Source organism: Lucilia sericata, unplaced genomic scaffold (genome assembly GCF_015586225.1).
Source record: "Lucilia sericata isolate MDLA Ls3-8-SP2 unplaced genomic scaffold, ASM1558622v1 Contig001680F_arrow, whole genome shotgun sequence".
In the NCBI taxonomy this organism is placed as follows: Eukaryota; Metazoa; Arthropoda; class Insecta; order Diptera; family Calliphoridae; genus Lucilia; species Lucilia sericata.
This window is the reverse complement of record NW_023995590.1, coordinates 74441-98743: the sequence shown is the minus strand read 5'-3', so window position 1 is coordinate 98743 and position 24303 is coordinate 74441. Positions and strand designations below refer to the sequence as shown.

The 24303-nt window shown below is 32.5% G+C and overlaps 4 protein-coding genes and 1 long non-coding RNA gene across 5 annotated transcripts; 2 read left to right on the top strand and 3 right to left on the bottom strand.

Moving 5' to 3' along the window:
* Window positions 1-3839: 3839 nt before the first annotated feature.
* Window positions 3840-7810, bottom strand: LOC119612399. Its single transcript, XR_005232138.1, has 2 exons — window positions 7459-7810; window positions 3840-4730 (listed from the first exon to the last, which is right to left on the bottom strand). It is a non-coding gene; the product is annotated as an uncharacterized LOC119612399 (long non-coding RNA).
* Window positions 7811-12273: 4463 nt separating this feature from the next.
* Window positions 12274-13316, top strand: LOC119612400 (protein transport protein SFT2-like). Its single transcript, XM_037968206.1, has 2 exons — window positions 12274-12601; window positions 12667-13316. The coding sequence occupies exons 1-2, from the start codon at window positions 12419-12421 to the stop codon at window positions 13099-13101; spliced, it is 618 nt and encodes a 205-aa protein (XP_037824134.1). The 5' UTR covers window positions 12274-12418; the 3' UTR covers window positions 13102-13316.
* A 1545-nt stretch (window positions 13317-14861) lies between these two features.
* On the top strand, window positions 14862-16087 carry LOC119612397 (U5 small nuclear ribonucleoprotein 40 kDa protein-like). The gene is made up of 3 exons (XM_037968203.1): window positions 14862-15014; window positions 15075-15204; window positions 15259-16087. Exons 1-3 carry the CDS (start codon window positions 14910-14912, stop codon window positions 16062-16064), a joined length of 1041 nt encoding a protein of 346 aa, XP_037824131.1. The 5' UTR covers window positions 14862-14909; the 3' UTR covers window positions 16065-16087.
* A 3892-nt stretch (window positions 16088-19979) lies between these two features.
* On the bottom strand, window positions 19980-21420 carry LOC119612398. The gene is made up of 2 exons (XM_037968204.1): window positions 21250-21420; window positions 19980-21192 (listed from the first exon to the last, which is right to left on the bottom strand). The coding sequence occupies exons 1-2, from the start codon at window positions 21298-21300 to the stop codon at window positions 20011-20013; spliced, it is 1233 nt and encodes a 410-aa protein (XP_037824132.1). The 5' UTR covers window positions 21301-21420; the 3' UTR covers window positions 19980-20010.
* A 961-nt stretch (window positions 21421-22381) lies between these two features.
* On the bottom strand, window positions 22382-22711 carry LOC119612395 (telomere-binding protein cav-like). Its single transcript, XM_037968201.1, has 2 exons — window positions 22577-22711; window positions 22382-22522 (listed from the first exon to the last, which is right to left on the bottom strand). Exons 1-2 carry the CDS (start codon window positions 22625-22627, stop codon window positions 22382-22384), a joined length of 192 nt encoding a protein of 63 aa, XP_037824129.1. The 5' UTR covers window positions 22628-22711.
* Window positions 22712-24303: the final 1592 nt, after the last annotated feature.

Below are 24303 nucleotides of genomic sequence, written 5' to 3'. Positions count from 1 at the left end.
ACCTTCATTATTGTGAAGACACAGAGATAGACAGTCTGATAAAGCCAGCGCATGATTATGTTAATTTTACGGACTTTAACATGATACATAAATTGTTTATGCCCTGGTTTTAGGAGGGGAATATCCTGCTTGTCGTACAGCTCATCAAACAATCGATATTTTCAGCATTTGTATTAACAGCCGACTTGGCGATATGAAAACAGTCGCAATACCGATACTACGCCGCTAATACATATGTGTCAGCTACAAGAACGACATTCAGTCGTTCTTGGATCAATTTAAACCCAAAATCTACTAAGCCTTTTAAAAACTAAATATCTAACTTAACGAAAATATCAGAGCATCTTGGGCTTTATAGGAAGCTTCCTTCCTTCATCAGACAACTCTAAGTTTCGAAACATAATAAAATTTTTTCATGAATTCCTATTTGTTTTGCTGCCTTAAGTCCAATGTTTATAAGAACTCTTTTTTTTTGGGGGGGGGGTACTGCTTGAGAGCTCAATGAGAGTTGAGGGGAAAACACACACATGCACAAAACTACACTTGCAAAAATTTGTTAAATAAAAAAAAAAATAATAAAAGCTACAGCTACAACAACGACATCAAGTAGTGGCAAGTAGTTTAGCTAGTTTTTTTTCATCTGTTTGATATTATTTGATGATTACTGCTGAATGGGGTTTTGAATTGGTGTGAGGTTGTTTTGTTATGTTTTTTTTCTCTGCCGTCATTAACTACAATACTACACAGATACTACAGCGTACACATACACACAAACCTTCATATACTTTTTTAGTTTTCTTGATTATACTACTCTCTATTGTTTATATATCTCTTTTACACTTGAAGCAAACATATAAGTCGGACTCTTTCGTTTTCGTGTAAAAAAAAACACTCAGCAAAAAATATACACAAAACAAAGTAGTTTTTCAACTTTATCTCCGGGAAAAAACGAGTAAATGTGTGAGCTAGCGATTGATTGAATAAACGAAGAGAGAGGGTTTTATTTTGTAGGATGCGTGCACTGTTAACAATATGACATTTTTCCTGTCAAATCTGATGTTTTTTTTTTAACTGGAAATGAAATTCGTTTAGGCGGTTAACGAAAATTTTTTTGGTTTTTAACCTATTTGGGCACTAATCTACAGTCAAGTTCTATTCTGAAGTCTAATGTAAAGTATAGTCCATAGTCTAGTCTAAAGACTTGTCCATAATCTAGTCCTTAGTTTAGTTTACATCTAATCTATAGCTTATTCCATAGTCTAGTCTATAGTCTTGTATATAGCCTAGTATAGTCTATAAACTAGTCTATAGTAGGCCTTAGTGCACAGACTATTTTATAGTCCAGAAAATAATATATAATCTAATCTATAACCTACTTTATGGTCAAGTTTATAGTATAACCTATAGTGTGGTCTATAGTATGCTCTAGTCAATAGACTATATTATCGTCTTGCCTATAGTCTAGAATATAGTATAATCTACAGCCTAGTCAATAGTTTAGTCTATAGTCTAGTCTATAGTATGCTTTAGCACAAACTATATTATATTCTAGTCTATAGTCCAGAATATAGTATTATCTATATTCTAGTCTATTTTCTAGTCTAGTCTGTAGTCTAGTATTGTCTGTAGTCTAGTCTAGCCTGTAGTCTAGTCTATTGTCTAATCTATAATCTAGTATAGTCTATAATCTAGTATAGTCTATAATCAAGTCTATAGTATGCCCTAGTGCATAGACTATTTTATAGTCTAGTCTATAGTCTAGTCTATAGTCTAGTCTATAGTTAAGTCTAGTCTATAGTCTAGTCTATAGTCTAGTCTATAGTCTAGTCTATAGTCTAGTCTAGTCTATAGTCTATAGTCTAGTCTATAGTCTAGTCTAGTCTATAGTCTAGTCTATAGTATAGTCTAGTCTATAGTATAGTCTAGTCTATAGTATAGTCTAGTCTATAGTCTAGTCTATAGTCTAGTCTAGTCTAGTCTATAGTCTAGTCTAGTCTATAGTCTAGTCTATAGTCTAGTCTATAGTCTAGTCTAGTCTATAGTCTAGTCTATAGTCTAGTCTATAGTCTAGTCTATAGTCTAGTCTATAGTCTAGTCTATAGTCTAGTCTATAGTCTAGTCTATAGTCTAGTCTATAGTCTAGTCTATAGTCTAGTCTATAGTCTAGTCTATAGTCTAGTCTATAGTCTAGTCTATAGTCTAGTCTATAGTCTAGTCTATAGTCTAGTCTATAGTCTAGTCTATAGTCTAGTCTAGTCTATAGTCTAGTCTAGTCTATAGTCTATCTAGTCTATAGTCTAGTCTAGTCTATAGTCTAGTCTATAGCCTAGTCTATAGTCTAGTCTATAGTCTATAGCCTAGTCTATAGTCTAGTCTATAGTCTAGTCTATAGTCTAGTCTAGTCTATAGTCTAGTCTAGTCTATAGTCTAGTCTAGTCTATAGTCTAGTCTAGTCTAGTCTATAGTCTAGTCTATAGTCTAGTTTATAATCTAGTCTATAGTCTAGTCTATATTCTAGTCTATAGTATAGTCTAATCTATAGCCTAGTGTGTAGTCTAGCCTATAGTCGAGTCTATAGTCTAGTCCATAGTCTAGTCTTCATAGACTAGCTATTTTCTAGTCTATTGTCTAAGATATAGTCTAGTGTGTAGTCTAGTCTATAGTCTAGTCTATAGTCTAGTGTGTAGTCTAGTCTATAGTCAGGTCTAGTCTAGTCTTTAGTCCAGTCTATAGTCTAGTCTATTTTCTAGTCTATTGTCTAAGATACAGTCTAGTCCATAGTCTATAGCCTTGTCTATAGTCTAGTCCATAGTCTATAGCCTTGTCTATAGTCTAGTCCATAGTCTATAGCCTTGTCTATAGTCTAGTCTATAGTCTAGTCTATAGTCTAGTCTATAGTCTAGTCTATAGTCTATAGTGTAGTCTATAGTCTAGTCTATAGTCTAGTCTATAGTCTATAGTCTAGTCTATAGTCTAGTCTATAGTCTAGTCTATAGTCTAGTCTATAGTCTAGTCTATAGTCTAGTCTATAGTCTAGTCTATAGTCTAGTCTATAGTCTAGTCTATAGTCTAGTCTATAGTCTAGTCTATAGTCTAGTCTATAGTCTAGTCTATAGTCTAGTCTATAGTCTAGTCTATAGTCTAGTCTAGTCTATAGTCTAGTCTATAGTCTAGTCTATAGTCTAGTCTATAGTCTAGTCTATAGTCTAGTCTATAGTCTAGTCTATAGTCTAATCTATAGTCTAGTGTATAGTCTAGTCTTTAGTCTATAACCTAGTCTATAGTCTTGCCTATAGTCTAGTCTACTGTTTAGTCTTTAGTGTATTTTCCAGTTTATAGTTTAGCCTATAACCAAGTCTATATTCTAGTCTATAGCCTATTGACTAGTCAATAGGCAAGTCTATAGTCTAGTCTAAAATCTTGTCTTGGTATTAAATAAATTATAAATTTTCCAAGTTTTTGAAGAAACCTGATTCTGATGACTTCCAGCGGTGTTGGTACATGATTTGACAAGAAATGGTGAACAAAAATTAGCAACACTGGCGGCTTTTTTAAGAGTGTATGTGTGTATCTGTGAGTTGTTTGTTTTAATGCAGTAAATGTTGTATTTTTGTTTTATTTATGTGTTTTGAATTTTATTGCTTTTGTTGTTGTTTCGCCCTGTGTTTATATAGGGAAATCATTTAATATTCCCGGTTTGTCGTTGTTGTTGTAGCTGATGTTATTTGTACCCTCTTTTAATAAGTGCTATACTATTATGGGGGAGCTGTCACTGTATGTTGTTGCTTTGGTATTTTAATAATTCTCTTTTTTACATTATTAATAATGTTGGTTGATATCTTTGGTAGGGTTTTTTTTTCTTGTACACAATTTTCTTTGTATAATACTAATAAAATATTTTATATTTTTGTAGCTTTTGCTTTATTCATCATCGACAACACCACCACCACCAACCATGTTGTATACACCTTTATTTTGCCATTTTACATACAATTTTTACACTCATGTTTGTCTGAATATGTTCATAAATGAATTTGTGTGGCTTTTCTGTTGTAGTTTAACTCTTGGTAAAACTACAAAGCGTTAAAGTGGTATTTGTTGTAGCTTTGCTAGATACATATTTAAGTATCTGTGTGTGTGTTTGTGTTTGCGTGTGTATTTTGTATCTGAATATGGGTTTCACATGAATTGTTTGTTTTCTTGATTGTGCCATTTTTTTTGATTCTTTATTCGTGCTGTGTTGTTGGTCGTTGTTGGACGTTTTTTCGTTTGCAAAGCAAGAATATTTCAAATTTTTTCTTGTTTTTTTCTTTCTTTTATTTTTTTTAAGTGTTTGATTTAATTGTTGTTTAGCACTTAACACGTTTGGTTGTTAATTTCTGGGTCTTTGGTTTTTTCCACTGTCCACATTTAGAAAACACTACTTTTTCGGTTTTTTTCTTAGATTATTTGTTAAAAACTCAATTTTTTTTAAATACTTACTTTTTTATTTAAAACACTTGATTTTTTTAAAATTTATAACTGTTTTATTACTTCGAGCATTTGTAAGGCGACATTTTTAAAAATATTACTTGTTTGTTCTGCATACCGACCGTAATTTCAACACTTTTTTAAGAGATCGATCGTTATGAGACGCGCCCGATTTTTTCGATTTGGAAAAGTTTTTACTTTATTCTGTTGTGGTTTTGATGGGAGTTAATATTATTCCTTTTTCTGTGGTAGTTTTAAAGCTGGAAATAAAAAATAAATAAATATTTGAATAAAATTTATTTTTTGAATAATTTTGAATTTTCATTAAAATTTTGTAGGTGTTTGTATAAAAATTTGTTTAAAATTATTTTTTTTTTTTTGAAAATTAGATATTTTAGTTAAAATTTTAACTTTAAAAAGAAAATTTTAATTTTAGAAATCTTTTAATTTTTTTGAAATTTTTTTTTTAAATATTTTTGTTATAAATTTTAATAGGTATTTATTTAAAATTTTAATTTGATTTAAAAAATTAATTTTCTGTAACAATTTAAATTTGTTCGTAAAAATTCAAATTTTTAATGTTTACTTTTTTGAAGTTAAAAAAAATAATTTGAATTTAAAAAAAAATATTTAACTTTTTAGAAAAATTTTGAATTTCTAAGAAATTTTCGGATTTTTTAGAAAAATTTAAATTTTTAGGAAAATTTTGAATTTTTAGAAAAATTAGAAATTTTAAGAAAATTTGGAAATTTTTAGAAAAATTAGAAATTTTAAGAAAATTTTTAATTTTAAAGAAAATTTTGAATTTTTAAGAAAACTTTGAATATTTAAGAAAATTTTGAATTTTTAAAAAATTTTGAATTTTTAGAAAAATCTTGAATATTGAGGAAAATTTTGAATTTTTCAAAAAAAAATTGAATTTTCAATAATCTTTTTATTGAAAATAAAAATTTGAATTTTGTAGAATATTTAAATTTTTTTTTAAAAGTTTGAATTTTATTTAAAATTTTTATTTTAATTAAATATTTGAATTTTTAAGAAAAATATTGAAAATTTAAAATTTTTAATTTATTGTTAAAATGACTATTGTCTACTTTACTAGACGATAGACTTGACTATACTATAAATTAGACTATACTATAAATTAGACTATAGTCTAGACTAGACTAGACTAAAAACTATTCTATAAATTAGGCTATAGACTAAACTATAGACTAGACTATAGACTAGAGTATGGACTAGACTATAGACTAGACTATATGTAGACTAGACTAAACTATATGTAGACTATAGAATATATATATTATATACTAGACTGTAGCCTATACTATACCCTAAACTATACTATAGACTAGACTATAGACTACAGTAAAGACAAGAATATAGACAAGACTATAGACTAAACTATGGACTTGACTATAGACTAGAATATAGACTAGACTATAGACTAGAATATAGACTAGACTATAGACTAGAATATAGACTAGACAATAGACTAGAATATAGACTAGACTATAGACTAGAATATAGACTAGACTATAGACTAGACTATAGACTAGACTATAGACTAGACTAGACTATAGACTAGACTATAGACTAGACTATAGACTAGACTATAGACTAGACTATAGACTAGACTATAGACTAGACTATAGGCTAGACTATAGGCTAGACTATAGGCTGGACTATAGACTAGACTATAGACTGGACTATAGACTAGACTATAGACTAGACTATAGACTAGACTATAGACTAGACTATAGACTAGACTATAGACTAGACTATAGACTAGACTATAGACTAGACTATAGACTAGACTAGACTAGACTAGACTATAGACTAGACTATAGACTAGACTATATACTAGACTATGGACTAGACTATAGACTAGACTATTCTATAAATTAGGCTATTAGGCTAGACTAGACTATAGACTAGACTATGGACTACAGTAAAGACTAGAATATAGACAAGACTGTAGACTAAACTATGGACTTGACTATAGACTAGAATATAGACTAGACTATAGACTAGACTATAGACTAGACTATAGACTAGACTATAGGCTAGACTATAGACAAGACTATAGACTAGACTATAGACTAGACTATAGACAAGACTATAGACAAGACTATAGACTAGACTTTAGACTAGACTAGACTATAGACTAGACTATAGACTAGACTATAGATTAGACTATAGATTAGACTATAGATTAGACTATAGACTAGACTATAGACTAGACTATAGACTAGACTATAGACTAGACTAAAGACTAGACTATAGACTAGACTATAGACTAGACTATAGACTAGACTATAGACTACACTATAGATAAGACTATAGACTAGACTTTAGACTAGACTATAGACTAGACTATAGACAAGACTATAGATTAGACTATAGACTAGACTATAGATTAGACTATAGACTAGACTATAGATTAGACTATAGACTAGACTATAGATTAGACTATAGACTAGACTATAGACTAGACTATAGACTAGACTATAGACTAGACTATAGACTAGACTATAGACTAGACTATAGACTAGACTATAGACTAGACTATAGACTCGAATGTAGACTAGACTGTAGACTAGACTATAGACTAAACTATAGACTAGACTATAGACTGTAGCCTAGACTGTAGCCTAGACTATAGACTACACTACATATGTATATGTAGACTATAGACTGTAGTCTAGACTATACCCTAAACTATACTATAGACTATAGTCTTGACTATATAAGAGACTGTAGATTATATTCTGTACTATAGACTTGACTATGTACTAGACTATAATATATATTACACTATAGACTACTATTTGGTCCATTTATCAAAATTTTTTAAGTTAGAAAAAGTACCGAAAATGTCTTGACAATACCGAGATATTTTTCAATATCGAAAAGTACTAAAGTACTGAGACCTACAAAGTTGAGCGGTCAATAAATTTCTAAATTTAAAATTAATATTAATTATACCTTTAAAAGTAATCCTCTTTGTGGCTGATATTGATGCAAATAAAACATCTATAGTTAGTTATTAGTTATTTTTAGTGTCCTGGTTTTGAACTGTTTTATATAATCCACAGTTTAACAAAACCTCCAACAGACCAGGATGCTAAAATATGACTCTTTTTTTTTTTTGTTTGTAATCAGACACGTTAGTTTTTAAAATTCGGAATTAACTTTTATACCGCAACCGGTTTAAGCTTAAATTTCTTTTATTTATTATTATTTTTTTTTTAAATTATATTTTCCTATTTACAAATTCTTTTAAAATAATTTCCTTTGAAATTTTAAGTGAATTTCATTCACTAAAATACAAATTTCCATCACAATTTAAAAAAAACAAATCATAAATATTTTGCTTTTTTTCTCAGAACACAAATTAAAAAAAAATATATATGAATAAGAAATGATTTAATAATAAAACTTAAATTTGCAACAATAAATAAATAAAGATTTTATAAATATTATTTATTTTATAATGATGGGCTTTTTTTCAAAATTATTTTATTTATATTTTCACTTTTTGGCAAAATAAAAATTTTGTTGAAATTTTGCTTTATTTCCAAAGAGAAGAATTTTTCTCTTGACGAGTGATTGGTATTTATTATTTATAATTTATTTTAAATTTCTTTTTTAAATAATTTACACTCTCATCTTTATTTTCTTTTTTTTTTTTTGTATTTAAACAAATTATTCATTGGCAATTTTTTATTATTTTTTTTCTAAATTTCTTCTTTCATTGATTTTACACTAAAATTTATTTTAATTTATACTTGATTTTATTTTATTACTGCTTCTCTTCTTTTATAATTTATTTTAATTTTTTAATATTTTTCCTCTTTCTGGCTCTTCACTTTACTTTTTGTATTTTGTAATAAAATTTGTTAAATTTTCTTTGAAATTGTTGTTTTTTTTCTGCTTTAATTTTCTTCATTAATTTTAATTATAAATTAATTTTCTTTTTATTAATTTTTTTTCTTTGCTTTTTTCTAAATATTTGTTGTAATTTGTTTTTATTTGATTATTTTCTTTTGCTTTTTCTTGCTTGTTGTTGTAATTGTTTTAATTATACTTATACATAGATGATAATTTATATATAATTTTTTCACTTTATTGTATTATTCTTCTTTTAGTTGTTGTTGATGAATATTTTCTTGCCGTTGTTGTTGTATATATGTGTATGTTATACATATTTGTATCTGTGTGTATGTTTTAGATAGATAGATAACTACATACACAAACCTTTAATTTAGTATAGTTGTTGTTGTTTTTCTTCATTTACTTGAGGGAAAAACGCGTACGTAACCGTCCTTAACGATGCATATTCATCGCGATTTACTCAATGACTAAATTGAAAATTCAAAAAATTGTATCTGTCGCATAGAAGAGAGCATTAGTGAGAAAGAGAGCACTCGCCTTCGTAAATGGCAAAAAAAAGAAACCGCATTTTTTCGATGAACGAGAGAGCGAGTGTGAGAACCATTGTTTATCTTGCGCCGCTGTTCTCAGTTTCTGTGTTGCCGTCCTGTGTAAATTTAAAACCGCGCGGAATTATCGGATGCATGTTTTAATAGGCAGATAGATAGATAGATAGATAGATAGATAGATAGATAGATGGATGGATGGATGGATGGATGGATGGATGGATGGATGGATGGATAGATAGATAGATAGATAGAAAGATAGATAGATAGATAGATAGATAGATAGATAGATAGATAGATAGATAGATAGATAGATAGATAGATAGATAGATAGATAGATAGATAGATAGATAGATAGATAGATAGATAGATAGATAGATAGATAGATAGATAGATAGATAGATAGATAGATAGATAGATAGATAGATAGATAGATAGATAGATAGATAGATAGATAGATAGATAGATAGATAGATAGATAGATAGATAGATAGATAGATAGATAGATAGATAGATAGATAGATAGATAGATAGATAGATAGATAGATAGATAGATAGATAGATAGATAGATAGATAGATAGATAGATAGATAGATAGATAGATAGATAGATAGATAGATAGATAGATAGATAGATAGATAGATAGATAGATAGATAGATAGATAGATAGATAGATAGATAGATAGATAGATAGATAGATAGATAGATAGATAGATAGATAGATAGATAGATAGATAGATAGATAGATAGATAGATAGATAGATAGATAGATAGATAGATAGATAGATAGATAGATAGATAGATAGATAGATAGATAGATAGATAGATAGATAGATAGATAGATAGATAGATAGATAGATAGATAGATAGATAGATAGATAGATAGATAGATAGATAGATAGATAGATAGATAGATAGATAGATAGATAGATAGATAGATAGATAGATAGATAGATAGATAGATAGATAGATAGATAGATAGATAGATAGATAGATAGATAGATAGATAGATAGATAGATAGATAGATAGATAGATAGATAGATAGATAGATAGATAGATAGATAGATAGATAGATAGATAGAGAGAAGAAGGTAAAGGATACATATAATTAACAAGTCAGTACCCCAAAGAATAAAAAAAAAAAAGAGAAAGTCTTCGTCCCCCTATAAAGCCCAGTCAAAGAAGTGACTTATGCCCTTGACAAAACCTAGTAAACTGCGAGGGTCAAGACCCGCAATATCCCCAATTTCGTCGTGGAAACTATTTCCAAGCCATTTCCGCCTGAGACTCTGTATCATAGGACAGTGGCAAATTATATGCTCGATCAACTCCACTTCCTCTTCATCCTCGCATAACCTACAATAATCCGGTGTATTACTGTCCCACTTACTGAGAAAGGCCCTAACTGAGCAGTACCCCGTTAGCATCCCTATCAGAATTCTTAGACTGCGTCTATCCAGTCATACCTATAAGTATTTTGGTTTTACCATCCTTTCTCTGTCATCTATATCAAGGCTCGAAGGCTCACATTACAGTGTCCCGGCACCCAACACAATCTAATGATAAACAGTCTCATAATGTTCCTAAGGGCATTTCTACAATCAGCAGCAGCTTGACTATCAACATAAATTGTCACAACTGACCCCGGATCGATATGATACTGTAATAGTTCCGTCGCTTTCCAGATCGCTACGATCTCTGCTTGGAAGACACTACATTCGTCAGGGAGTCTGAAGGACCGTTTTATGTTGATATCAGCGATATAAATACCGGCACGGGTGCCGGTGAAAACTGCACACCCATCAAACAGTATATCGGATACAAGCCAATCATACCTAGTTGGAAATTTTATCAGAGGTGTTTCGACGACTTCTAGAGTCGTAATATCATAATCCGTAATTCCGCGAGGGGAATTACCCTGATTAAGTAGGCCAACTTCGTACAGAATTTTTGTATGGTCGTCACGCGAAGGTTTAACTAAAGAAGACTCGTGGAGTCTTAGCAGATTCCTAGCCGCAACGCCCGCTACAGAATTGTCTATGGATGACAGGTCCAAGGCCACTAGTGGAGTGCTTCTAATGGCACCAGTAATGCCAATAGAGGCACAACTTTGAGCTTTATTGATCATCTTTCTGTAACTATCCTTTCTCGAGGCCTCCCACCAGACAATGCAACCATCAAGGAAAGTTCCTAAATTCTTAGCTATCCTAGATAAACTTAGTTCGACGCTGTCTGAAGTTAGATAGAGAGATAGACATAGCTCTATTTTATGCCAACGCCTTCTCTTCTCCCCAATTCTTTCCTCTGTAGTTGACTTCGGCTTAAATCGCTCTCTTCGAAGCATGAACAGAGCGCAAAGATAGAGAAGATGATTTCCAATTAGATTTTTAGTAGCCATTACTGATATGATAACAGAATTGTCAGGATTACGTTATGCTTCATAGGTTTGGCCCCAGATGTGAGTAGCTGTATACCACTTTGTCCTCGTAATCAAGATGGTTCAGGCGGCCCTGAAGTGGTGACAATACACCCTGTCGGACACCTATCCGAAATCTCATCCTTCCTCTTAGTAATTTTATATAATTTATCATACCAGAGACGTTAAGGTTAGATTTATAGACAAAATTAAGTCTCGATATTTTAAGACAAATAATGTCCTTCACTTCTAAAGGGTTAAATATCTTCGCCCGTTGAAAGGGAGTAAAAGATTGGCATCTGATCTTCTTACTTACTCTACTTTTATCCGAATATGGAATAAACCTCCTTATTTTGAGCCAATTTTTTTTAGGTTTATTTGGAGCATCAGTGACTATAGGGTATGCAAATAGTAATGATTGAATAAATTCTAAAACCAGATTCGTATTCATTACTTTAGTAAACTATACTTTGCTCTCTAGCTTTCGATTTTTTTCCAAATTTTATGTTAATTTTAAACTAGTCTCTCTAGCAGTATCCTATATGATATAAGGTATTTTAGAGTCCGATTATAATAGATTTTGATAGTAATGACATAAATTATATTTCAATAAAAAGGTATTTCAGGAACTTTTCAGGAACTTATCAACATATCGGATTATTAATTAGTTATCGAGATATGTTCAATTATGTATCAAAGTCCATCAAACAGTCCATAACTCCCAGATCTGAATAGACCAGAAAACAATTTTTCCATTTTTGTACTCAGAAAAACAATGACTATCATTTCACGATTATACCCTTAATCATAATTTTAATGTTCAACTTTAAACAATTAATTCAACTCCATAACTTTACAGCTAAAATTTCTTTAAGTGTAGATTAAAAAAATACAACCCTGCTTTTCCATTGTATGAGTAATACAACAGCTGAGAATAAGAAAAAAACAAAACAAAGAGCAATTGGAAAATATAAAACGACAACGAATAAGTTGCATGCCAAACGAAAAAGTAACAAAATAAACAAATTCGTGGCAAATGTTTTTAAACAAATATTTAATATAGTTAAAATAAAGTTTATAAGAAATAAAATGGCAAATCTAAAGGATGATTTAGATCAATATTTATTGCTACAAAGTGATCAAAAGAAAAAATTCAATGTAAAAGTGCCACAACTTAAGGTACCAGAATTTGGTAATATTTTCAGCAGAAACACAGAACCAGAAGCCAATAGTTGGTTAAAAGAAACACAGGACTCCTGCTGTCCTAAATTGGTAATTACTATTGTAAAATTAACATACATATTTGTAATGCTAAATGATTGCTTTGTAATTTTTAGTCGCGCTTACAACGCATAGTGGGCTTTGTGGCCTGTCTGGGCATGGGCACCTTATGCATGACCATCTCCATGTTTTACATACCATTATTGCTGTTGAAGACCAGAAAATTCTCCTTACTCTACACCATGGGCAGTTTATTTTTCATTCTAAGTTTTTGTTTTCTCTCCGGTTTTATGGCTTTCTTTAGGACTCTGTTCACTAAAGAAAGAGCCCTGGTATCGTCGGCCTATTTCAGCTGCTTATTTGCCACCTTGTATTGTGCTTTATGGGCGCAAAGTACTGCCTTAACTGTTTTATTTGCTCTATTACAAATGATTGCTTTAGCTTTTATGGTCATTAGCACAGTACCGGGCGGTTCGTCGGGTATAAAACTGTTTGGTTCCTTATTCAAGAGTAGTGTAAGTTCGTCGGGTTCGAGTGCTTTGCCAGTTTAGGTTTGCTACTGCCGCTGCCACTCTACTGGTGGACTCTTAATATATTTAATATATCATATGATTAATATTGATATCTCCTCTCTCGATGATTGTAAATATAGTGTATACGTGTACGTTCATTTTTTTCCACTGTAGCTGTAGTATGTAATGGATGTATTTGACTTGGAATATATTTCGAAATAAAATAATATATATTTTTTTCTAACTACATAATAGATATATTATGAAGATGATTTTTTTAAGGGATTGAAGGTCCTTATGGGGGTTCTGAAATGTTTGCAATTTTCCTAAGATGCCTTTATACACGAAGCTAGGGGCTAATGGATCAAGGCGGCGAGAGGGGGAGCACGAGGGACGGGGAACGGACCGGAAGGGAACGGACGGAGGGACCGACGGACGGACGGACGGAGGGACGCACGGACGGACGGACGGACGGACGGACGACGGACGGAGGACGGACGGACGGACGACGGACGGACGGACGACGGACGGACGGACGGACGGGACGGACGGACGGACGACGACGGACGGACGGACGGACGGACGACGGACGGAAGGACGGACGGACGGGACGGACGGACGGACGGAGGACGGACGGACGGAGGACGGACGACGGACGGACGGACGGACGGACGGACGGGACGGACGGACGGACGGACGGACGGACGGACGGACGGACGGACGGACGGACGGACGGACGGACGGACGGACGGACGGACGGACGGACGGACGGACGGACGGACGGACGGACGGACGGACGGACGGACGGACGGACGGACGGACGGACGGACGGACGGACGGACGGACGGACGGACGGACGGACGGACGGACGGACGGACGTACGGACGGACGGACGGACGGACGGACGGACGGACGGACGGACGGACGGACGGACGGACGGACGGACGGACGGACGGACGGACGGACGGACGGACGGACGGACGGACGGACGGACGGACGGACGGACGGACGGACGGACGGACGGACGGACGGACGGACGACGGACGGACGGACGGACGGACGGACGGACGGACGGACGGACGGACGGACGGACGGACGGACGGACGGACGGACGGACGGACGGACGGACGGACGGACGGACGGACGGACGGACGGACGGACGGACGGACGGACGGACGACGGACGGACGGACGGACGGACGGACGGACGGACGGACGGACGGACGGACGGACGGACGGTACGGACGTACGGACGTGACGTACGGACTTTACGACGGACGAAGGACGACGGACGTGACGGACGGAAGGGACGTAGGACGGACGGGAACGGACGGACTGGAGGACGGACTTACGTACGTTCCATCTGATTACTGTCCTTCCTTTCCACTTAAGTCAGTCCTTTAATTCCGCCTTCCTTCCTTACTACTTCCTTCCTACTTCCTTCCTTCCTTCATTCCTTCCTTTCCTTCCTTCTGATCCTTCCTTCCTTACGTCCTCCTTACTTCCCTTCCTTACTTCTTCTTACTTCCTCCTTCCTTACTTCCTACTTCCTTCCTTCCTAATTCCTTCCTTACTTTCCATATTTCTTATTCACTCATCAACTTTGCCACCATTTGGTGAATACAAAACTCTCCTTTCAAACAAACTCTGCTTTTTTTAAGTATGATTGCTACATGAATCACACTGTTAAACTGTCACTTTCTCTATTGTATCAAAGAGCACTTCTATCTGTTATTTGTTTTCTTTTGTTTGCCTGTAATTTTACACTACAGGCAACGGCGTTTCACTTTATAAATAGATTTTTTGCTAAAATTTTAAAGGAATAATTAAATAATTTAAAAATAAAACATGGCTAAGAGACCAAGTAACAGTTTAGTGCTAATGCAAGACCCGAAAAAGTCTAAACAAGACTTAATAGCCTATACAAATCGTGATAAGGCTTTAATGGAAGCAGTGAGTAAAAATCTATTTCCTAAAAAATAACAAATTATTAAAAAAATATTTATATTTTAGGGAGTTAGAAGAACCTCCAACTTATTGGCTCCTATTATGCTATTGGAAGGTCATCAGGGTGAAATATTTTGTACCGAGTTTCATCCGGATGGTGAAATGTTGCTATCCTCTGGATTCGACCGGCAGATATGTAAGTAAATTTGCACCTTAAAACAATTTTTTATTTAAATTTCTTAAATTCTAGACATTTGGAATGTTTATGGTGACTGTGAAAATATTTTGGCCATGTCCGGTCATACGGGTGCTGTTTTAGAGGCTCATTTTAATACAGAAGGTTCGCAAATTTTCACTTGTTCCACAGATAAAACTTTGGCCGTATGGGATATAGTAACCGGCAATCGCATTAGACGTTTAAAGGGTCATAATAATTTCGTTAATTCTGTGCATGGTACTCGTCGTGGGCTACAAATGTTATGTTCTGGTTCTGATGATCGCACTATACGTATATGGGATGCACGCAAAAAGCTGTCCGTACACACACTAGAAGCACCCTATCAAGTTACAGCAGTGACCTTTAACGATACGGCCGAACAAGTTATATCAGGCGGTATTGATAATGAATTGAAGGTATGGGATATAAGAAAACAGCAAGTGCTGCACAGTTTAAAGGGTCATACGGATACTATTACCGGCATTTCTCTATCACCCGATGGTTCCTATATCTTATCGAATTCTATGGATAATACTTTACGCATTTGGGATATACGCCCCTATGTGCCGGGTGAGCGTTGTGTTAAGATATTCCAGGGCCATCAACATAATTTTGAGAAAAATCTTTTACGTTGTGCCTGGTCACCGGATGGTAGTAAAATATCGGCCGGTTCAGCTGATCGCTATGTCTACATTTGGGATACTACAAGTCGTAAGATATTGTATAAGTTGCCGGGCCATAATGGCAGTGTCAATGATGTAGATTTTAGTGGCAAAGAACCACTGATTGTATCAGGGTCTAGTGATAAGAATTTGTACTTGGGAGAAATTGAAGATTAGAATAAAAAAAAGGATGTAGAAAATATATAAAACTTCTATTTGTATTATTCCTGGTCGATATCGAATATCATAATCTTAAATGGTAAATTTAATTCTAGTCGTTTACATAATCTGCAGCTTTATAACCAATACAAAAGGTAAGAAGTTTAATTGGTTATTAACCGGCGTTAACTCCGGAACCACTTAAGTTAAACTAGTCAGAACACTCAGTTTTAAAGCAAGTTTTTCTCAACATTTTTACTAACTTTCAACATATTTGGCAAAAAAATACCTAGATATCAGTGATGTAGCTATAAATAATAAGTTGTACTTACAAACTTTTTACTCTATGGCGAATCTCCGTCTGCAGCAGCCCATTTTTCTATATTTCTTTTACACAAATTAAAGACCTGCATAATACAACAAAATTGCGACAATTTGTTAAAAAATATCGTGTACACCCGGAATTTTTTAGCAAATCGCCGCATTATTGTTGTCTTGTGCAGGCCTTTAACACAAATTCACATAATTTCTTTTTCTTTACAATAAACACAACACTTTTTAACTAATTTCTTTAATTTTACAACATTTTTCTTTTGATTTTTTGAAAAAGAACATTAACTTCACAAATCCTTGCAGCAAGTGCAGAAAAGCTTCTTTTTTTCTAAACAAATGGCGGTTCTTTTGTTTATGTTTTTTTTTTGCTTGCAATAATAGAGTTGCCAGTAAAAAAATAAAAATGTAACGGCATGTAATTGTTTGCTTTAAAAAAAGTTGCCAGATGCAAATTTGAAAAGGAAGTACCAAATAATAGCAGATGTATGATATTTTCAGATGTGGGAGTTTAAATAAAAGGAAATTAAAGTAAATTTATAAATAAACGTGAAAATCCTGTGTGTTATGGATTGGGGAACTCATTTACGAATCTAAATGTTTTTTTTTTGTTTTTTTGTTTGCTCTGTTATAATTAATTAGTTATAAAACTGTACATATTAAGTTAAAAACCGGGAACGGCTTACACGATTTTAAAAATATTGTTATGGTATCAAGGTCGTGGATTTATTAACCCATTGTGTGCCTAAAGCTAAGAAAGTGTTTTGAAACACGTTTTTTTTTGCAAAAGTATTAGGGTTTTCTCGATTTTTTCTGTTTTACTATTCAGTCGAATTTTTCCAAAAAATGTTGGATCCAAGGATTATTTTCTTAATTTTTTTATACATTACAGAATTATAGTCATAATCTTTTAAAATGTTAAAAATTAGCAACGTCCATGTTTTATTAAATGTCAAATATTCGAAAAATGCTTTTTTACCACATAACTCGACAAATGACACAGAAAATCGATTTGGATGAAATTTACCAAGGTTAGTACTACATATTGGATATTAGCTCTATCGGTCAAGAACTGGCGGAATTAGAGGGGATCAAAGTTGGACATTTTGGTCATACAGGGTTTTTTCAAATTAGCGTAACTTTTTACCTATTGATCCTAGCAAAAATTGTCCAAGGTAGTTTAGATAGCTATTTCTTTACTGTTTCCAATTTTGTTTTTAATATTTTTTTTAAATGGGATTTTTTTTGCAAATGTTATTACGAATCCTCGGATAAAACTAACTACTTTTTCAGTCCCTCAAGTACAATTTCATAAAATTTTTCTTTTTTATAACGAACTTTAAAATTATGTGTTGAAATCATAAGAAAGTATTAAGCTTCGTTTGAAAAAAGATCTAAATTTGTTAAACAAATATATGAACAAATAACATCACTGGTGTTTTTTTGTAAACAATATTAAATTAATTTTTAATTCATATTCTTTTAATTTAGTAAAATGCCACATTACTTTTAGAACTACAAAATCTTCATCCGTCTTATTACTATATTCTATTGAAAACTTTTTTAAAATCAGATTGGAAAATTAATAAAAAGTATGATTTTTATAAAGTCTTCCATAAAAAAGATAATTCGTGTATAGATTTTTAAGTTCTGTTCTGGATATGACCCTCTGTCTTATTATTGAAAGCTCAATAAGTTCCAAATGGGAGGTTCTAGGGAGATGTAATTTAAAACAAATTTTCTCTATTAACTAGACTTGTTTAGTATTAAAAATGAGCAATATTGGATCAAAAAAACAGAAAAACATTATTCCGTCTGTCCGACTTTTAGATTTATTGAAAACAAATAGCTAGGAATGAAATTTTCTACAAATTGTCTTAACCCATAAAATTTATAAGCCCAATATCCGTCCGGCACGCACTGAATGATTGAAAATAAGTATGAATGAAACTGGAAATAAATAGGTTGACGTTACAAAGTTTTGACTTGAAATATCTAAAAACCAGTGCTCAGATATTTATCTGTAAATATTTTACATGAGATTTGCTCTATTGAAATTTAATTTTAAAATTATGTACATATAGCATTTTGTCAGGTTACTGTTGATTGATTTAAATCGAAAAAGATTCCATGTGGTATTTGTAAGAACCGTTATACTATCCAAATTAATATGAGACATATCATTTCACACTTGAACTTAATTTCTCTTATTGTACCATATATGGAATACATTTAAAGGTTAATTTTTTGTAATTAAAAACTGACAATATCAAAAAGTGTTATTTCCGTTAAAATATTAAGCTGGCAGCTTCTTTTTATGTCCCCAATTGATACCGTTATTCTAAACAGATGACATTTAATTTATACTGGCAACACTTTAACACTCTGAGAAAATGTAAACAGAAAAACCGCCATTTTTGACAGAAAACTTTCAATTTGTCCTAAGAGTTAAAAATTACATGAAATAAGTGATTTTATATTGTAAAGTGTTTAAAAAAGTTTTTAAAATATTAAAAAGTTATAGAAATTAACCATAATATAATAATAACATGGAAATTAATCATAAAGTTTAGTGTGTGGTATAAAATAACAAATTTATATATAACAAAATTATATGAGAAAAGAAAAAAATGTATATGTGCAATTGCTGGGCAGCTGGCCGGAGTTGATAAAAGTTTAAATAATTCAGCAAGTAGGTATGTATAACTGTTTTGTAATATCTTCCATATATGATGTATTCCATGTAGTTAATTGATATTTTTAGAATTTTAAAGTTAATAAGTTTAAAAGTGTTATAAATTGTTTGTTTCCGGGAATTTCTTGCTTATTATGGAAAATTCGGGAAAGGTGGGAAGTTTTTTCCATAATATTGGCTCAGTATAGAGTTATTGTACAATAAACATAAGTCTATATGTAGAAAAGATACAACAAAAAGTGTTTTTTTTAACTAAAAGTTTCTGTCAGGGGAATCCCCAATCCTGGCACAAAGAAACTCAGACTGTATTAACCTAATATGTATCTTAATAATTTTTGGCTGCTAGTCGTGCTGGTGTATAGTTCCTAATATCGAGCGACAGGAAATGGTTGTGATTTTTAGAAATTGACTTTTCTGTGGGAGTAGAAGAGACTTCCTATTGACTAGGCTGCCTTGACATAACATAGGTACATAAGTCAGGCTTTTAATTCCCATTTCAAGCAACCAAATAAAGATAGTATTACTAGAAAATAGAAATTTAGCTGTCCCCACCTCCTGTAAGTTTTTAATCATTTGCTACTCTATCACGGGGAATGTTGCAAACTTTCTATTGACACTGCTATCGCAGTAAGTACTTATTTTGTTCGTATGAGCTGATATTGTTCTGGTATTATTAAATCTAACTAACCATGACCGAAATCTAATGAAAGCACGAGAAATTTTCCATAAATCTCTATTTAGTTGAATTAATTCCTTTTAGGATGTACATATTACCAATCTTCAAATCGATCCCATATAAGAAAGTTCCTATCATAAACATAGATAAACGCAATAGCATTTTATTTGTGCTTTTTTTTATTAAACCATTTTAATTTTGTATAAATTTTATTAATTAAAAGAACAAAATAGGTATTTAAATAAATTCTTATTCCGAACACATTATACAATCTCCTGTGATAATTCTAAACTTTGCGACTGTGTCGAGGTTACGGGTATAATATTTTTAAAATTATCATAACTAGCCGGTATTACATCTTGAGACTGTTGATATGGCAGCTCTTGACTTTGACTGACCATTTGGGAATCGATGCTCATTGACATAGTGTTAATATCGTAAAGATTTTCAATTTCGGGAGCAACTTCTTGAGATTGTAACGTTTCACCTTTTGCAACTTGTAAGTGTAATTGACGTTCATTACTGTTGAGCTGTACCGTCTCAATAGAATCTTCAGAGTCCTCTTCGTCTTCCATTATATCATCATCGTCTTCTATGTCGGCCAATAAAATATCACCATTATCACTTTGGGTAGATGTTGCTGGTGTTAGTACTATACCGGGCATTTCTTCTAAAGGCTGTAGTTGCTCTTGTTCGGTTTGTGTCAACAGTTCGTTGACATTCATAGATTCAGTATTGACTTCAAGTTGCGATTCGACTCCTTGATCTAGTTCTTTTTGGCTTAAAACATTTTCTGTTATAACGCTTTGACGGTTGACTGCAGTAGTATTTTCTTGATAAGTTTCCTGTCCCTGAACTTGTGTTTTTAGTAGACTGTTGTTGAAAGATACTTTTTTTGTTGTCTGTTTCTGTACTTGAGTTTGTTGTGTCAGCAATTCACTGCTATTCATAGATTCTGTGTGAACTTCAATATCTCTTTCTACTTCTAAATCAAAGTCTTGATTTTCATTTGGATTTTCTGTTAACAATTCGTTTGCATTCATAGATTCTGTATTCACAGCCATTTGCGATAATTCCTCTTGTTCGAATTCCTCAGACTCAGATACTCTAAGTCTTGGACTTTTACTGCGCAATTCCTCCCGCCGCCAATAGTCCAATGATAAAATATTCTCCTTCAATTGAAAAGCCCATTCTTCTTTTCTTGTTTTTAGTATCTCCTCTTCATCGTAGAGAATAGACGGTTTCATTTTATTCACCGCCTTGGCCAGCATACGCAAACGATCACGTTCCGACCATCTTTGATAGCGTCCACTTTCTGTGAACACTATACGATACTCATTGGCCACATTCCATCGCCACATATTCACACGACATTTGTGTTTTAAACATAATTCTTTTAGTTCGGCTTCCGTGAAGACTCTTTTTAAATCCTCTTTGGTAGGTTTCTGTAAATATATTTTTGTATTACTAGTTATTTGCAAATATTTAATTTATAAACTTACACTTAATTCCAGATAATGATTGTATACTTTGCTATTATTTTCATCATTCATTGCAATTCTTTTATTTTATTAGTTTTCTTTTTTATTGTGGCGCTCAAAACAACTTCTTTTTCTGTTGGTTTATGTTTTTCATCTAAATGTCAGATAAAAACTGTTTGTTTACATATTTCAGGGTTGTATTTTAGAGTAACTTGTTGGTAAGGTTGCATTTTAAGGGGATTATTTGAAAATTGAAAATTTGTACAAAATACAAATAGAAAATGATATTCGAAATATCGGAAAAATATAAACTTTATATATTTTATAATCAATTGGCTTCGAGCTCGAAAACTAGTCTAGAATATGAATTAGACTATAGACTAGATTATAGACTAGACTATAGACTAGACTATAAACTAGACTATAGACTAGACTATAGACTAGACTATAGACTAGACTATAGACTAGACTATAGACTAGACTATAGACTAGACTATATACTAGACTATAGACTAGACTATAGACTAGACTATAGACTAGACTATAGACTAGACTATAGACTAGACTATAGACTAGACTATAGACTAGACTATAGACTAGACTATAGACTAGACTATAGACTAGACTATAGACTAGACTATAGACTAGACTATAGACTATACTATAGACTAGACTATAGACTAGACTATAGACTAGACTATAGACTAGATTATAGACTAGACTATAGACTAGACTATAGACTAGACTATAGACTAGACTATAGACTAGACTATAGACTAGACTATAGACTAGACAATAGACTAGACTATAGACTAGACTATAGACTAGACTATAGACTAGACTATAGACTAGACTATAGACTAGACTATAGACTAGACTATAGACTAGACTATAGACTAGACTATAGACTAGACTATAGACTAGACTATAGACTAGACTATAGACTAGACTATAGACTAGACTATAGACTAGACTATAGACTAGACTATAGACTAGACTATAGACTAGACTATAGACTAGACTATAGACTAGACTATAGACTAGACTATAGACTAGACTATAGACTAGACTATAGACTAGACTATAGACTAGACTATAGACTAGACTATTGACTAGACTATAGACTAGACTATAGACTAGACTATAGACTAGACTATAGACTTTCTGTGAACACTATACGATACTCATTGGCCACATTCCATCGCCACATATTCACACGACATTTGTGTTTTAAACATAATTCTTTTAGTTCGGCTTCTGTGAAGACTCTTTTTAAATCCTCTTTGGTAGGTTTCTGTAAATATATTTTTGTATTAGTTATTTGCAAATATTTAATTTATAAACTTACACTTAATTCCAGATAATGATTGTATACTTTGCTATTATTTTCATCATTCATTGCAATTATTTTATTTTATTAGTTTTCTTTTTTATTGTGGCGCTCAAAACAACTTCTTTTTCTGTATGTTTATGTTTTTCATCTAAATGTCAGATAAAAACTATTTGTTTACATATTTCAGGGTTGTATTTTAGAGTAACATGTTGGTAAGGTTGCATTTTAAGGGCATTATTTGAAAATTGAAAATTTGTACAAAATACAAATAGAAAATGATATTCGAAATATCGGAAAAATATAAACTTTATATATTTTATAATCTATTGGCTTCGAGCTCGAAAACTAGTTTAGAATATGAATTAGACTATAGACTAGACTATATACTAGACTATAGACTAGATTATAGACTAGACTATAGACTAGACTATAGACTAGACTATAGACTAGACTATAGACTAGACTATAGACTAGACTAGACTATAGACTAGACTATAGACTAGACTAGACTATAGACTAGACTAGACTATAGACTAGACTATAGACTAGACTATAGACTAGACTATAGACTAGACTATAGACTAGACTATAGACTAGACTATAGACTAGACTATAGACTAGACTATAGACTAGACTATAGACTAGACTATAGACTAGACTATAGACTAGACTATAGACTAGACTATAGACTAGACTATAGACTAGACTATAGACTAGACTATAGACTAGACTTTAGACTAAACTATAGACTAGACTATAGACTAGACTATAGACTAGACTATAGACTAACTATAGACTAGACTATAGACTAGACTATACAACTAGACTATAGACTAGACTATAGACTAGACTATAGACTAGACTATAGACTAGACTATAGACTAGACTATAGACTAGACTATAGACTAGACTATAGACTAGACTATAGACTAGACTATAGACTAGACTATAGACTAGACTATAGACTAGACTATAGACTAGACTATAGACTAGACTATAGACTAGACTATAGACTAGACTATAGACTAGACTATAGACTAGACTATAGACTAGACTATAGACTAGACTATAGACTAGACTATAGACTAGACTATAGACTAGACTATAGACTAGACTATAGACTAGACTATAGACTAGACTATAGACTAGACTATAGACTAGACTATAGACTAGACTATAGACTAGACTATAGACTAGACTATAGACTAGACTATAGACTAGACTATAGACTAGACTATAGACTAGACTATAGACTAGACTATAGACTAGACTATAGACTAGACTATAGACTAGACTATAGACTAGACTATAGACTAGACTATAGACTAGACTATAGACTAGACTATAGACTAGACTAGACTAGACTATAGACTAGACTATAGACTAGACTATAGACCAGACTATAGACTAGACTATAGACTAGACTATAGACTAGACTATAGACTAGACTATAGACTAGACTATAGACTAGACTATAGACTAGACTATAGACTAGACTATAGACTAGACTATAGACTAGACTATAGACTAGACTATAGACTAGACTATAGACTAGACTGTAGACTAGACTATAGACTAGACTATAGACTAGACTATAGACTAGACTATAGACTAGACTATAGACTAGACTATAGACTGACTATAGACTAGACTATAGACTAGACTATAGACAAGACTATAGACTAGACTATAGACTAGACTATAGACTAGACTATAGACTAGACTATAGACTAGACTATAGA